General features: G+C 32.4%; 3 protein-coding genes across 3 annotated transcripts; 1 reads left to right on the top strand and 2 right to left on the bottom strand.

Annotated features, from left to right (window-relative positions):
- Nucleotides 1-1,537: 1,537 nt before the first annotated feature.
- LOC118043595 (inactive TPR repeat-containing thioredoxin TTL3) lies at nucleotides 1,538-5,216 on the top strand. Its single transcript, XM_035051616.2, has 5 exons — nucleotides 1,538-2,970; nucleotides 3,092-3,287; nucleotides 3,369-3,541; nucleotides 4,271-4,604; nucleotides 4,732-5,216. Exons 1-5 carry the CDS (start codon nucleotides 1,991-1,993, stop codon nucleotides 4,867-4,869), a joined length of 1,821 nt encoding a protein of 606 aa, XP_034907507.1. The 5' UTR covers nucleotides 1,538-1,990; the 3' UTR covers nucleotides 4,870-5,216.
- Nucleotides 5,217-7,264: 2,048 nt separating this feature from the next.
- On the bottom strand, nucleotides 7,265-8,242 carry LOC118043566 (PLAT domain-containing protein 3). The gene is made up of 2 exons (XM_035051584.2): nucleotides 8,087-8,242; nucleotides 7,265-7,955 (listed from the first exon to the last, which is right to left on the bottom strand). The coding sequence occupies exons 1-2, from the start codon at nucleotides 8,150-8,152 to the stop codon at nucleotides 7,512-7,514; spliced, it is 510 nt and encodes a 169-aa protein (XP_034907475.1). The 5' UTR covers nucleotides 8,153-8,242; the 3' UTR covers nucleotides 7,265-7,511.
- Nucleotides 8,243-12,321: 4,079 nt separating this feature from the next.
- On the bottom strand, nucleotides 12,322-13,204 carry LOC118043591 (PLAT domain-containing protein 2). Its single transcript, XM_035051610.2, has 2 exons — nucleotides 13,045-13,204; nucleotides 12,322-12,945 (listed from the first exon to the last, which is right to left on the bottom strand). Exons 1-2 carry the CDS (start codon nucleotides 13,105-13,107, stop codon nucleotides 12,493-12,495), a joined length of 516 nt encoding a protein of 171 aa, XP_034907501.1. The 5' UTR covers nucleotides 13,108-13,204; the 3' UTR covers nucleotides 12,322-12,492.
- Between the last annotated feature and the right edge of the window lie 200 nt (nucleotides 13,205-13,404).

The raw sequence follows: 13,404 nt of genomic DNA, 5'->3' as shown, positions 1-13,404 counted from the left end.
TCATATGCCAAAAGGTTTTCAAAAAATAACTCATAAATCTAATATTTTTATCCAACTTAGTTATATCACTTTTTAACTTAGACTAAAAAAATTGATGTTCTACCTCCTCGATGGTTTTAGTTTTTCCAAAGGGCCTTGAACCCTTGACATTGACTTCAGAATGAAGGTTTCCAGAGGTTAGTTGGTTGCCTTCACTGACTTGATCCTATCCACTATTATAGAATTATTTTTTTTTTGGTCTATCATAGTGCTATGGAAGTGTGTGTATATATATATATATATATATATATATAATGAAGTCCCTATTACGAAGAAGAGACCCATTCCTATGAGCAAAATTAGACCCGAATCCTAATATTTGACATCGGTCGATTTCTTTTCCCTTTAGAATTGAGTATTAATTAATTAGAACAGAAAGTCAGTTCTATTATTGCAAATAAAAAGGATTGGAACTTCCATATTACTAGTGGGTTGGTGTACAAAATGCAGCCTCTCTCGTACGTGCAATGCTCAAAGCCTCAAGTATGCCAACGTGCCCACCTCTATTTCTCTGTATCAGCAGCACGCCTTCATTGGGTGTAAAGAAAAAGAAGAGGCTCTTGGAAACTATGCTCTCTCTTTCCCATAATCCCAATTCTTTATTATTTTTTTGAGATTATGTAATATTACTGGATGGTTGCAATGCACCTTGATTTACGTCCGTGATGTCCAGTAATGATGTGATTTTATTGGTTTTTTTACGTCCGTGCCTTTATGTGGGCTGGGGCAAACATATCACGGCAAAGTTTTGCTCTGATTACAGGAATTTGCAATTATTTTTTAGCAAATTAATCCAATCCAACGTTTTTCAAATCCATATCAATCACATACAATGTATTGCATCAACACGCAAGACACTGCAGAACTTGACTGGGTACAAATTATTTGTTTTTTTTTTAATTAATATTGGTGTTCTAATCAGTTTGTGCGTACTTTGATTAATCTTACATGCCCTGAAATTAACGATCATGTAAGCTTGTAGTGACTCTAATGTTTATGAAACTCAAACTGGTGATCTCTAGAGATCAAATCTAGAGTCTGATCAATTTAGCTACACACATCATGATTATTCATTTGTTTTTTTAATTTACGTGTCTCAGGGTACCGAATGTTTGTTTTTAAAAGTATTTTTTTATTTTAAAATATATTAAAATAATAATTTTTTAAAAAAATTATTTTTAATATTAGTACATTAAAATATCTATAAAAAAAAATTGAATTAAAAAAAATTAAAATCTCTTAAAAATATCTTTCAAAAACAAAAACAAGCAGAATTTCAAGTGTATTCATGTGCAAAAATGTAGGGCAAAGGCAAGGAAATACTTCTTTTCTTTGCTAAAATTGTAGAGATCCACGTTTCATAAAAGACCGGGTCTCTTGGTTCCCCCCCTTTCCACCACACACGAAACATGAAATAAAAGAGAACAAAAATTTGAACAATCAAAGACCATCTTCCCCTTTTAAAGTTTAATAAAACCATACCAACTGTAAATTAGTGTGCTCCTTTTGGTAAAGAAATTTACAAATTTTCCTCCCACATTCATCATGCCATTTCATGTCTTGTCTCCAACAGAAAGAGAGCGAAATCAAAGAGATTCTATGTCCTTGCAGCCACTTCAGGGGCCCTTGCAATCCATCTCCTGGAGCTAGCTATTTTCATACCCCACGTTCATTCTTTCTCTCTTTCTTTTTTCCTGGCTTTAGGCAGGGTTCAATCTTCCTGACTGGCAAAACCCATATATATGTGTGTTTATACTTCGAATCTCTCATTTCTGATGGATAATTTGTGTTCAATGTCTCTCCATCATCATGTTTCCATATTGTTTTCATAGCTAAATAGCTAGCAATGTTCTGTGTCTTTGTTGGTTTAAAAATGTGCCATCCTTCTCTACCATAAAAGCTGCATTACCTGTAAGAATTGAGGAGAGAGGCTCAAAGGTCATAACAGAATATGGGAGACTTGTCGCCGGAAAAGAAATCTGCAGGTTGCGGCCTATTTTCAGCGGTTTTTGGTCGAAGAGTTTTTTGGCCAAGAAGATCAACATCCACAGGTTCAATTAGTACAATGAATGCAGCCAATTTCACCAAAACACCCACCACGCCGAAGAGGCGAAGGAGTGGCTCAGATGAGGCTGCATTTCTAGGCAATCCGTCTAGCATAGCAGAGGAGCAGCGAAAACCTATCACAAAAGCTCCCATGCATCCCAAGATCCCTCCTTCAAAGAACCAAAACTACGGTAGAAAGCTTCCCGAGGACGCAACCAAAATATCATCTGATCAAGGTCATGCTAATCAAAATCAAGGTTACGGTAATCAAAATGCTCATGTTAAACATGGCAGGAGGGTTCCTAAGGAGGCAGTTGGTCTTTCAGGTGAGCTCGAAAGCTATATCTCTGATCATCAGAAATCTAAAGGAAGCAGCACGCTTGTTCGTGCTTCATCCAGCAATGTGATGCTCCTTGGCAATTTAGGTAACTTGAGGCAGGGAGGGGGTGGAGGAAATACGACTTCTCGTGATGTTCTTGATTACCTTCCCAAGACCGCAAGAGAAGAGGTTGCAACTCCTAATGGGAAATACCCTAATAGTGTAATGGGAAATGTAGTGAAGAAACAGAACGAAGAGAAACCAAACGTAGGTGCGCAGCCTGCTGCGGGTTCTTTATGCAGGGCTCTCTCCACTAGAATGGACCCTGAGCAGCTTAAAATTATGGGTAATGAGGATTACAAGAATGGGAATTTTGCAGAGGCACTGGCTTTGTATGATGCAGCAATCTCGATTGATCCTAACAAGGCTTCTTATCGGAGCAACAGAAGTGCGGCGTTAACAGCTCTAGGTAAACTTCTTGAGGCAGTCTTCGAGTGCAGAGAAGCCATTCGAATCGAACCCCATTATCATAGAGCTCATCATCGTTTAGCAAACTTGCATCTCAGGTAAAAAAAAAAAAAAAAAAAAAAACCATTAATTGCCAGGGGACTCTAATTCAATTTAGTGCCATGCTAATTTTATACGGTGTTTCTTCTTTCCATTGGTGAAATTTTTATGTGTTCATAGATTAGGCGAGGCAGAAAAGGCTATATATCACTACAAACGTGCAGGGCCAGAAGCTGACCATGCTGACATTTCAAACGCTCAAGCTCTTCAAGCCCATCTCAACAAGTGCACTGATGCTCGTAGACATCGAGATTGGAACACCTTGATCAAGGAGACTGCGGCTACCATTGCTGCTGGTTCTGATTCAGCACTGCAAGTAATCCACCTACTTTTCATTGAACACGTTCAAATATTAAATACCGCCATGCTTGCTAAGCTCGTTTTGTGTCTAATATAGATATATGCATTGCAAGCTGAGGCCTTGATAAAGCTTCATAGGCACCAAGAGGCCGACGAGGCATTGCAAAAGGGTCCAAATTTTGATGTGGATGCCTGCACACAGTTTTTTGGTCCAATTGGCAATGCAAATCTGTTAATGGTACGAGCTCAGGTTGACATGGCTATTGGCAGGTTAGTGCTCTGTGTTACATAGTCACACATTATTAGAATTGCATTTGAGGTGACAATTTGCATGAGAGCGTAGTAAATGATTGCATAGGCTCATAAATAATTAAAAGAAAGGAATGGCTGTAATCTGGTGTTGAGGAACAGCTCAAAAGGCATATTTTTGCTGGGAAAAAGTGGAACCAAAATATATACAAAGTCAAGGAAAAATCTGACCACTTACCCTCCAGTCACCAACTTGCTCAACTATTCCCTAATGATTGTTTGGGTTAAATGCTTTCATTTTGCACCTAAGCTTTTATGGTAAAAGCAGGGTTTTTTTTTAACAAAAGACATGCTTTTCTCTGGTATTTTCGCTTATTAATATAGAAAATTAAAAATTAACAGAATAAAACTGAGGTAAAAAAATATTAAGTGGTAAGAACTGCTCTTCTATTCACCAAACAAGGATTTGAATTTTAAATATTTCGTCTTCTTATAGATTGTTAATGATATGCTGAACACTTTTCAAATGAACTTGACAGGTTTCTATTGTTGACTGTTATTAATGGGGTTCACGTTCGAGCCAAAACATATATTTGACTATAACTGAGCCTGTCTATTTGAAATAATTAATGCCAGCTTTTATTCGCTAACCATTTAATTAATTTAGTCCAATATAATTGAAGGAATGCGTCGGTTAATTGTCCTTATTGTTTATCGAGTTAATAAAGCTTTTAACCTCTGGATTAACAGATTTGATGATGCTCTGGCCACGGCAAAACGAGCAACAAGGCTTGATTCTAACAACAAGGAAGCATATACGGTTCTGAAGAAGGCTAAAGCTGTAGCTGCAGCTCGATCACATGGCAATCAGCTTTTTAAGGCAGCAAAATTTTACGAGGCATGTAATGCATATAGTGAGGGACTTGAGCATGATCCCTTCAACTCAGTGTTGTTATGCAACCGAGCTGCCTGCCGGTCCAAGCTTGGCCAGTATGAAAAGGCGGTGGAGGATTGCAACGCCGCCGTCACTGTGCGCCCAGGTTACGCAAAGGCCAGGCTAAGAAGAGCTGATTGCTTTGCGAAGGTGACTATATTTAGTTTTTACATATTATTTTGACATGTGATGGATAGCTTTTTTTTTTTTTTTTTAAGCAATTTAGATGATGTCAAATATGGTTTGATAATGTCTAATGCTCGCTTCATTGAAATAGTTGGGAAAATGGGAAGTTTCAATCAAAGATTATGAGATGTTGCAAAATGAAGCCCCGGAGGATGAAGAACTGGGCAGGGCCTTGATGGAGGCCAAGGAACAGCTCAAGAGGCAGAAAGGACTGGACGCTGCAGCCTGAAGCTCGAGGCCAAGTAGTGTAATGTAGAAAGAAATCGCTGGAGCAGCTATCAGAACCAATGAGGCCAAGAACCCAAAACGAGAGACTAGTTGTGGCTAGCGTTGACCCTGATGCAGCAGATGGAACGCACAAGGTTGAGGTGATCAGAGACAAGAAACTGCTATGGTTAAGAGAAGAAATCTCACAGATCGGGCATCATGGTTTAGAACATGGTGCAAAGGACTTGGTTTTTTTAGGTATAGATTGATGTTTGTGTGAATTTTTTTGAAAAGATGTATGACACTGAAGCTATTTCTAAGAATGCAAAATCACACCAAGAAAGGATGATCTAAAAATTTTCATTTTTTTTATCGATAATCAATGTTGTAAACATGAGTTATAGATTGCTAGTTAACATTGTTTATAGCGTGACGGCAAAAAGCTTAAGATCTGCACAACAGTTCTCGAATTCGAGTTAGGGCGTGTATTTCTTTTAAGAGTCTGGAACAGCCGAGATTGTGCTTGCTCACCTAAACTCACAAAGTGCGCTTTCTGAAAGATGGTGTTTTCTTGAATAAAAAAAATATGTTTATAGGTTCGGCTGATATATGACTATTTGTTATAAACCTGTTTGAAAGTATGCTAAATTATGTTTTTGGATTTTTTATTAAATATATTTGTTTTTTAAAAAATATTAAATTATTGTGTTTTTAGTGTTTTTTTTTATATATAATTTTGATATGATATCAACAAAAAAATTTAAAATATTTTAATATATTTTCAAACTAAAAATAATTTTAAAAATCAATATAATACTAGTATTTGATATATCATCGAGATTTTCAATTTCAATAATTGTTTGACCATTCATTAAAGTTTTTAAAATATAAAAATATAAAATTTTTTTTATAGAAAAACCAACAAAATCACCGAAACAATAGTAACACATTTGATCTTAAAGAAAACTAGGGTTTATTTTATTCAATCAATAATACATTTTAATCTGAATGTACACCATAGAGTGTTTATTTATAGATACCCAAACATATAAAATAAAATAAAAAATTAATAAAAGTACTAAACTCTTCATTTAGCTACTAAGTAATAAATACTTGTACTAGAAGCTCTTGATTAATGTTAAATCAGCAAATAAAACAGAGTAAAAATAAAGAGAAGGAGGGAAGTCAGAGAGAGAAGGTAAAGAATAAAGAAAATGGGTAATCACCTAGATCAAATTTCAAAGCAGTTTCTTGATTAATGTTATGAGATAAATTTAAAAGAAAAACATAAAGAGTTAAATCCGGGTAAATCAAAGCTGCTCGAAAAACTTCATTCAGAAAACGGGGTAAATGTAAATTTAGGTGACCCACTTCCCTGACATTTTGACATGGAACAGTCCAGATCTATCAAAAACATCCTTATATTCTTATACATAGTTTTTGATTTGGATTAAACTTCCTTATTTTGATTTTTAATCTCTTCTATCATAAAACAATAATTCTACAAACTTATATTGATTTTTTTAATTTTAATTTATATTAAGTATTAAAATTAATAATAGTATATATATATATATATAACATGGACTAGCACAACCAGTTATAGAACTTAACTCACTCAAAAGTCAAAACTATTCAGTCTGATATAATAAAAAATCCTAATCGACTTAAGATAAAATCCAAATAAAAAATTCATTAATATTTTTTAGGGGGTTAAACAATATTATTTTGATGATTCAAAAAAAAGAAAGAAGTTGACCTTGTAAAGCTATGATTCAAATTTTATTCGAGATCAATTCTTAATTGGCATAATTACTTTTATTCTTAAATGTTTTAATTAAATAATTAGTTTATTAACCAATCTTACATTGCAGGTTTGAAAAAAAAAATTAAAAAAATTATTTTTATTTATATCCTTTCAATCAATTATGTTTATGTATTTCATGTGTCCCGGGTTATTTAAAATTTAATTTTTAACTTCAGATCAAACAAAACGTAACGCCTGAGAGATAAGATCATGAGATAAGATTAAATCTTTTGTATGTAAACAAGCTAATCATCTATCACTGTCAAATTGAGAATTCGAGGAATAATTTTTGATCTTATCCTATTCCATGAGATAAGATCATGATTTCAAACCTGTACGATTACACACCTCTCATCTGTGCCATTTACGGCCCATTAATATCCCAATTATGACAATTAATGCATACCACGACAAAATGACCTCACCGTTCATTAGATCCAATCTTACCGACAATAATAATAATAATAATAATAAAAACAAAAACAAAAAACCACCTCCACGTTCTCAGCATCTAACTAGTTGCCCCTTGGAACAATATTCAAAAGCCTAAACTATCATCATCTTCTTAATCCATCATAATTCATAACGATGAATCTCAAAACAAGCTTAATTAGCATTATAAATCCTCGTATAATTAAAAGAACAAATGTTTTGGACAACTTTAATACATATATATAATGTCGAGCAAGACAAGATCTCCTCACTTCCATGTTATTGAATATATATATAATCAAGAACATTTGTCCAGACTATTTTCCTCATCAAAAGATGATGATCACAGATCGTCAAAGCTTGATCGATCCAACACAACCATCTACCAGACACACACACAATTAACCTTGAAGGTAAAATCTCTATTACATAGAAGAGCTTCCGGCGGATTTCTTAACACCAAGATAATCACAATAATCCCTAAAAGCAATTAAGCTATAAGGCGAAGTATCGAGGGCCAGCCATTGCTCAATCTCGAACTTCTTTTGTGAACAAGCCGCATGGACCCCTGTTGTCGTCACCTCCACGTAGTTAACGTACCAGCCATGGCCTGAACCTGACCCATCAGAGGTCAAGTTCAAGGCACACACAGGTGCATTCAAACATGGTCCTCTCCCACTGAAAATGTCCAAATTGCCCCTCTCGAAGTAGTTGTGGCCTGGCTCCATTAGCCCTCCCCATCTCTCAAGATCTGGGACCTCCACGCCATAACCATAAGTGTCGTACAGCGTCGCGCTTATGATGGAGTCCGTGCCTCCTTTGATGACGGATCCTGTTCTTACGTACATTGTGTATACGCAGTCTTCATCCTGCAAGAGCAAAAAAAAGAGGAAAAGACAAGAAAATGGTAAGTGAATGAAGAATTATATTCATACCAGTGATCAACAGATGAAAAAGGATTTTGAGGGTGTAATGGGAGTTTAAGAGATCAGTAACTTACAGAAAATACTACGGTGGAGAAGGAAAGGAGGAGGAGGAGAGGGAGGAGGAGAGAGCGGAATGACATTTTCCCCCCTTCTTGTGAGCTGTAAGAATGTGAAAGCTATGATTGGTTGGAAGTGGGTTATATAGAGCATGTGAGCATGGGACTAGGGCATCAATTTTAACCAAAGTGCACGGATTTTATTTTTTATTTTTTTTTATCGTGTAATTGCTTCAAAATTCTGTCAATTTAAATTAAATTTTTTTTTTTATTTTAGGAAGAGTTCCTTCCAAAATAATGTCATAATTGATAAATCCAGTATTTTTAAAATTAAAAAGAATTAGTTTATTTGATAAGAAAAAAGGAACAATTTTTTTTTTGTTACCAAATAAAAATACTTTTTTTTTCATTTACTATATACAATTAAAATTATTATTTCTAATCCAAATATTCGATTGGGACAAGTAAGAAAATGGTGCAGCTTATCCTATTACTGTGGATTGACGGTGTGTTATTATTATGTTTTAGTGAGTTCTTTTGGGCCTTTGGCTATGGGTTTATTACGAAGTTTTTTTGTGGTGTCTGTTGCATTATTATTGGTTGTTGGATTTCTAAAGGAGTGTACATGTGAGAAGAAAAACAAAAACCCTGAAAGAATGACTGTAAATAAAATTGTAGGGTTAATGAGCCAGTGAGTTCTTGTTATTATTTATTGTATTAATTGTGTTTAATTTTTTAAAAAAATAAAGGATAATTTTTTTGGGATAATTAAGGAGAGAGAAGCGAGAAGCAAAACTGGGTTTGATGGGACCCATAGATCCAAACAAATTCAGACACGCAGATGTTTAAATGACATTATGTCCGCTTAGTAATTATTAGTTTTACTGTACACACTTCAATATGGGTTCTATTAACAATTTTTATAACATTAAAAAATATATATATTTACAGTGTGCGTTCGTGTTTTTTAAAAAAATTAAAAATTATTTTTAGTTTTAAATTACATTTTAAAAAATAAAAAATATATTATTTTAAAACATTACCAATTAAAGAATATTTTGAATAACAATCTTTATTATTATCTTAAACCAACACTTAGATTGCTATTTTTTTAGAATAATCATTAAACTCAGTATAATAGTTCAAATCTAAAAAATCCCAATCTATCCCTTTGATTAACTCAGGTTTTAAATTAACTCGTGTAGGAGTTGCGCAATGTGACCTTGTTGATTAGGTAGGTCCAAATAATAATAAAAAAAATAGGTAAATTTATCTTAGTTAACTCGTCAAACTCATAATCTGAGTTATGAACTCAACAAAGTTGAGTTAATTTTATTTTTATTGTTTCTTAAAAATTACAAATGATAAAAAATATAAAAACTAATTTATAATCAACTAATTTATAGATTGCTATTTTTTTTAGAATCATGTATAATAGTTCAAACCTAAAAATTCCCGATTTATCTCTTTGATTAATTCAGGCTTTAAATTAACTTGCTACGGGAGTTGCGCAACGTGACCTTGTTGATTAGGTAGGTCCAAAGAAAAAAAAAAGAATAAATTTATCTTAGTTAACTCGTCAAATTCATGATCTGAGTTATGAATTCAACAAAGTTGAGTTAATTTTATTTTTATTGTTTCTTAAAAATTACAAATGATAAAAAATATAAAAACTAATTTATAATCAATTTAATATTAAATAATAAAATTCAATAAAACCCAACATGGAAGGATGTAATTGGATAAAACAAGATCAAAAGATAATAATAATAAAAAAAAAGAGTAAAAGAAAACAAATGGCCACTAAAAAAAAGACATGGGCCTATACAAAAAAGTTCAAGTACATGGGCCAAAAACAAGCCCGTGTACTTGGATTATTTTGTTTTGTTTTGTAGGGGCTAGCAATTAAAAAAAAGTTACGTGATAGACAACAAATATTCTATTATATAATAGAAAATATTGCATGTGTTAAGACTCGAACATGTAACCTTCAAGATATTATCTTCATGTGTTAATCAAGTGAGCCATAGAATAATTGTATTAACAAATAATTAAAATAATATATTAACTTAATTAATTGTTAATATAAACAATTAAATGACCACACATTTTTTAATTGTATTACTAATATTAGATGGGAGGAGTAATGATGTTATCAATGTTTGTGAATATATTTTATAGTCAATCAATTGATTATATGTGATACTGATTTTATTCCAAAATCTCTTTCAAAAACAAAAATCAACCAAATAAAAAAACCTCAAATCAACACCGATCTACTTTTCCCATAATGTTTATAAAGAAACAAGACATTCACCGAACTCTTCTTGAGAATAAGAACCTATTGACATAAGATCATCTTTTTTTTTTATTGGCAAAATGTATCAAGCTGACAACTCACTCTTCTTTATCATTTTCCAATGAGTTTCTCTCTCAGGAATTTCCAATGGTTTTATGTTTTGGTCTTTTTTTTTTAAGTTTTTTTTTATTTAAAAATTTAAATTTATTAAATTAACCACAAATGGATGCTCGGAAATTTTTTTTTTAAAACATCAAAATGAAAAAAAAAAATGGGGCATTGTTTATATGAACAATAACACCCTAGATTTTAATATATTCTCAAATCTTGTAGTATATTTAACTAGCTAGATAACCAATTAAATGTTGAATGATAAAATCAATTAATTTAATTTAATAAAAAATATAATTACTTTTTAAAAAGCTAAATTTAACAAAGACAAAAAAAACCTAAGGCAACCTATATTATTTTTACAACGATTTAAAAATCCTCTAGAAAACAAATAAAAAATAACAAAATATTAAAGGATAAAACTAAAAAAAAAAAAAACTTAAGGAAAGAGAAATAAAAAAAACCAAGCAAGCCGAGGTGAACGTAATCTCTCAAACCCACAATCTTCTAGATCTAAACTCAACCAAGTAAACACTGAACCAATTAAGTATTGAAGGATGAAGTTGTTAAAAAATCAATTAAAAAAAATCAGGTTGGATATGAAAACAAAATCAAGGATAAAATTGTAAAAAAACAACCAATTTCAAAAACCATCTTAAAAACAAATAGCAATAAAAAAACGGAGACCAAATGTAATAGATAAAAAAATATCAATGGGGGATGAAATTGAAAATAATTTCTAATTTTATAAATTATCCCAAATAAAAAACATATAATTACAATAACAGGGATCAAACCTTAATAAAAATAAAATCGAATGATTTCTTTGAAATTTTAGAAGTCTAGCATGAAAATCAAGAATAGATAACAAAAAAAGGCCATACATGCCATCTAGTCATGAAGGAGATAACAAGACGCTTTAGTCACCATCCTAAAAACAAGATTTCAGCTATTAGACAGTCATGAATGTTGTCCGAACCCTGCTACTATTGTTCATAAGCCTTTATTTTTTTTTCTCTCTTTATTTTCTTATTTAGCAAATGACCTAATCATTACTAATAAAACTTGATAATTATAAAATAATTAAATATAAAAAGATAAAAACATCCCTAAATTTAAAAGGGTAATATTTTTTTAATTTTAAAGGTAATGAAATAATTTAAATTAAGTCAAAGATCAAAAGCCATGGAAGGCTATTATTTTTTTGAATGAAGATTAAATTAGTAATTATACTGTTTTAAAAAATAAAAAAAATGATCAAGCCCTTAGTTCAAGGCCCACAGAAGTTTCCTTGCAAGTACAATGAACTGAAGTGGTTTTATTAGGACCTTGTTCTCCCGTCGATTCTTAAATAACTTTTTGACTATTTGGAAAAAAACTATTCTATCCCCAGAGCAAGTCCTAGTAGTCTTCGAGTAAATAATAAAATTATCATTTCATTATTGAAATCCATAATAAATCCTCTCTTAGTTGACAGTAATAACTTAGCCTTTATAGTTTTTTTTTTTTTAATTTAATTTAATGACAGTAATAGTAAAATAGTGATACCTGTGATACATATCGCAAGAGATCTATAGTCCAAAACTCTTTACACCTCATAAGAAAACTAAAAATTGTATCAATAGTCGAATATAATTAATGCAGATATACATAACTTTCCAAATTATTTTTATATATGTAGCCTAAAACTATATATTAAGTCGGCCATTACCCTCGTAGAAGTCTCTAGCATATCAACATCAATATTGATAAATGCAAAACTATTAATTAATTAAAAGAAACATAATTAACCAGTAAAACAATTATCAAATTCAAATCCAATTATCTAGTAAACATCGGCAAATGTCAGATGCCAACATTGTAACAACATTTTTATTATCACAGGAAATTTTGATCCAATTCCACATCTACCACATACAAACTAACAGACGCCTCTTAATAGCAATATATCATAATAATAATAATAATAACAATAATAACAACATCAACAACAACAATAATAATAAAAAAAAAACTAAGAAGAACTTAAACCAGCAGATGTTTTAGCTCGATCATCCGCATGATAATCACAATAATTCCTAATAGCAGTTAACTCATAAGGTAAAGTATCAAGAGCCAGCCACTGCTCAATAGTAAATTTCATCTGTGAACAAGTCGCATGGACTCCTGTCTTAGTCACCTCCACGTAGTTAACATACCACCCATGACCTGACCCTGTCCCATCGGAGGTCAAGTTCAGGGCACACACCGGTGAACTCAAGCACGGCGCTCTCCCGCTGAAAATGTCCAGATCGCCCCTCTCGAAGTAGTCGTGACCAGGCTCCATCAACCCTCCCCAAGCTTCAATATTGGAGATCCCCACGTAGTCACCATACTTGTCGTAGAACCTCACGCTTATGATCGAGTCGGTGCCACCTTTGATGATGGACCCTGTTCTTATGTAGAGTGTGTACACACAGTCTTCATCCTGCAAGAGATCAGAAAAAACATGAATAAGAAACTGTTTAGAGATAAAATAATTGAAGGGATGTAGATGGTATTATGTGGTTTTAAGAGGGCAACTTACAGAAAGGGCGATGACGGAGAAGGAGAGGAGGAGGAGACAGAGGAGGAAAGTGTCAAGGGACATTTTTTTTTGACTTCTTTTTGGCAGGGTGTGGAAATGAGTAGGCTTGATTGTATAGGTATGTAGTGATGCTTGGCTGGTACTGTCTATTTATTATTTCTGTCTAATTTTGCGGTGTGTTGCTCTGTAGTTGTCTCGTCAGATGTGAATATTATTATTATTAGATTTTAGTAATGAGTATTGTTTATAAATAATATTTTATTTTTTAAATTAATATATTTTTAATATTTAATTGGTAATATTTAATTTGTTTATTTTATATTATATTATTTCAATTTTATAACTTAAAAACAATGTTTA

The sequence above is a fragment of the Populus alba genome, chromosome 7 (assembly GCF_005239225.2).
Source record: "Populus alba chromosome 7, ASM523922v2, whole genome shotgun sequence".
In the NCBI taxonomy this organism is placed as follows: domain Eukaryota; kingdom Viridiplantae; phylum Streptophyta; class Magnoliopsida; order Malpighiales; family Salicaceae; genus Populus; species Populus alba.
The sequence above is the reverse complement of the archived record's forward strand: the minus strand, read 5'-3'. Positions and strand labels throughout refer to the sequence as shown.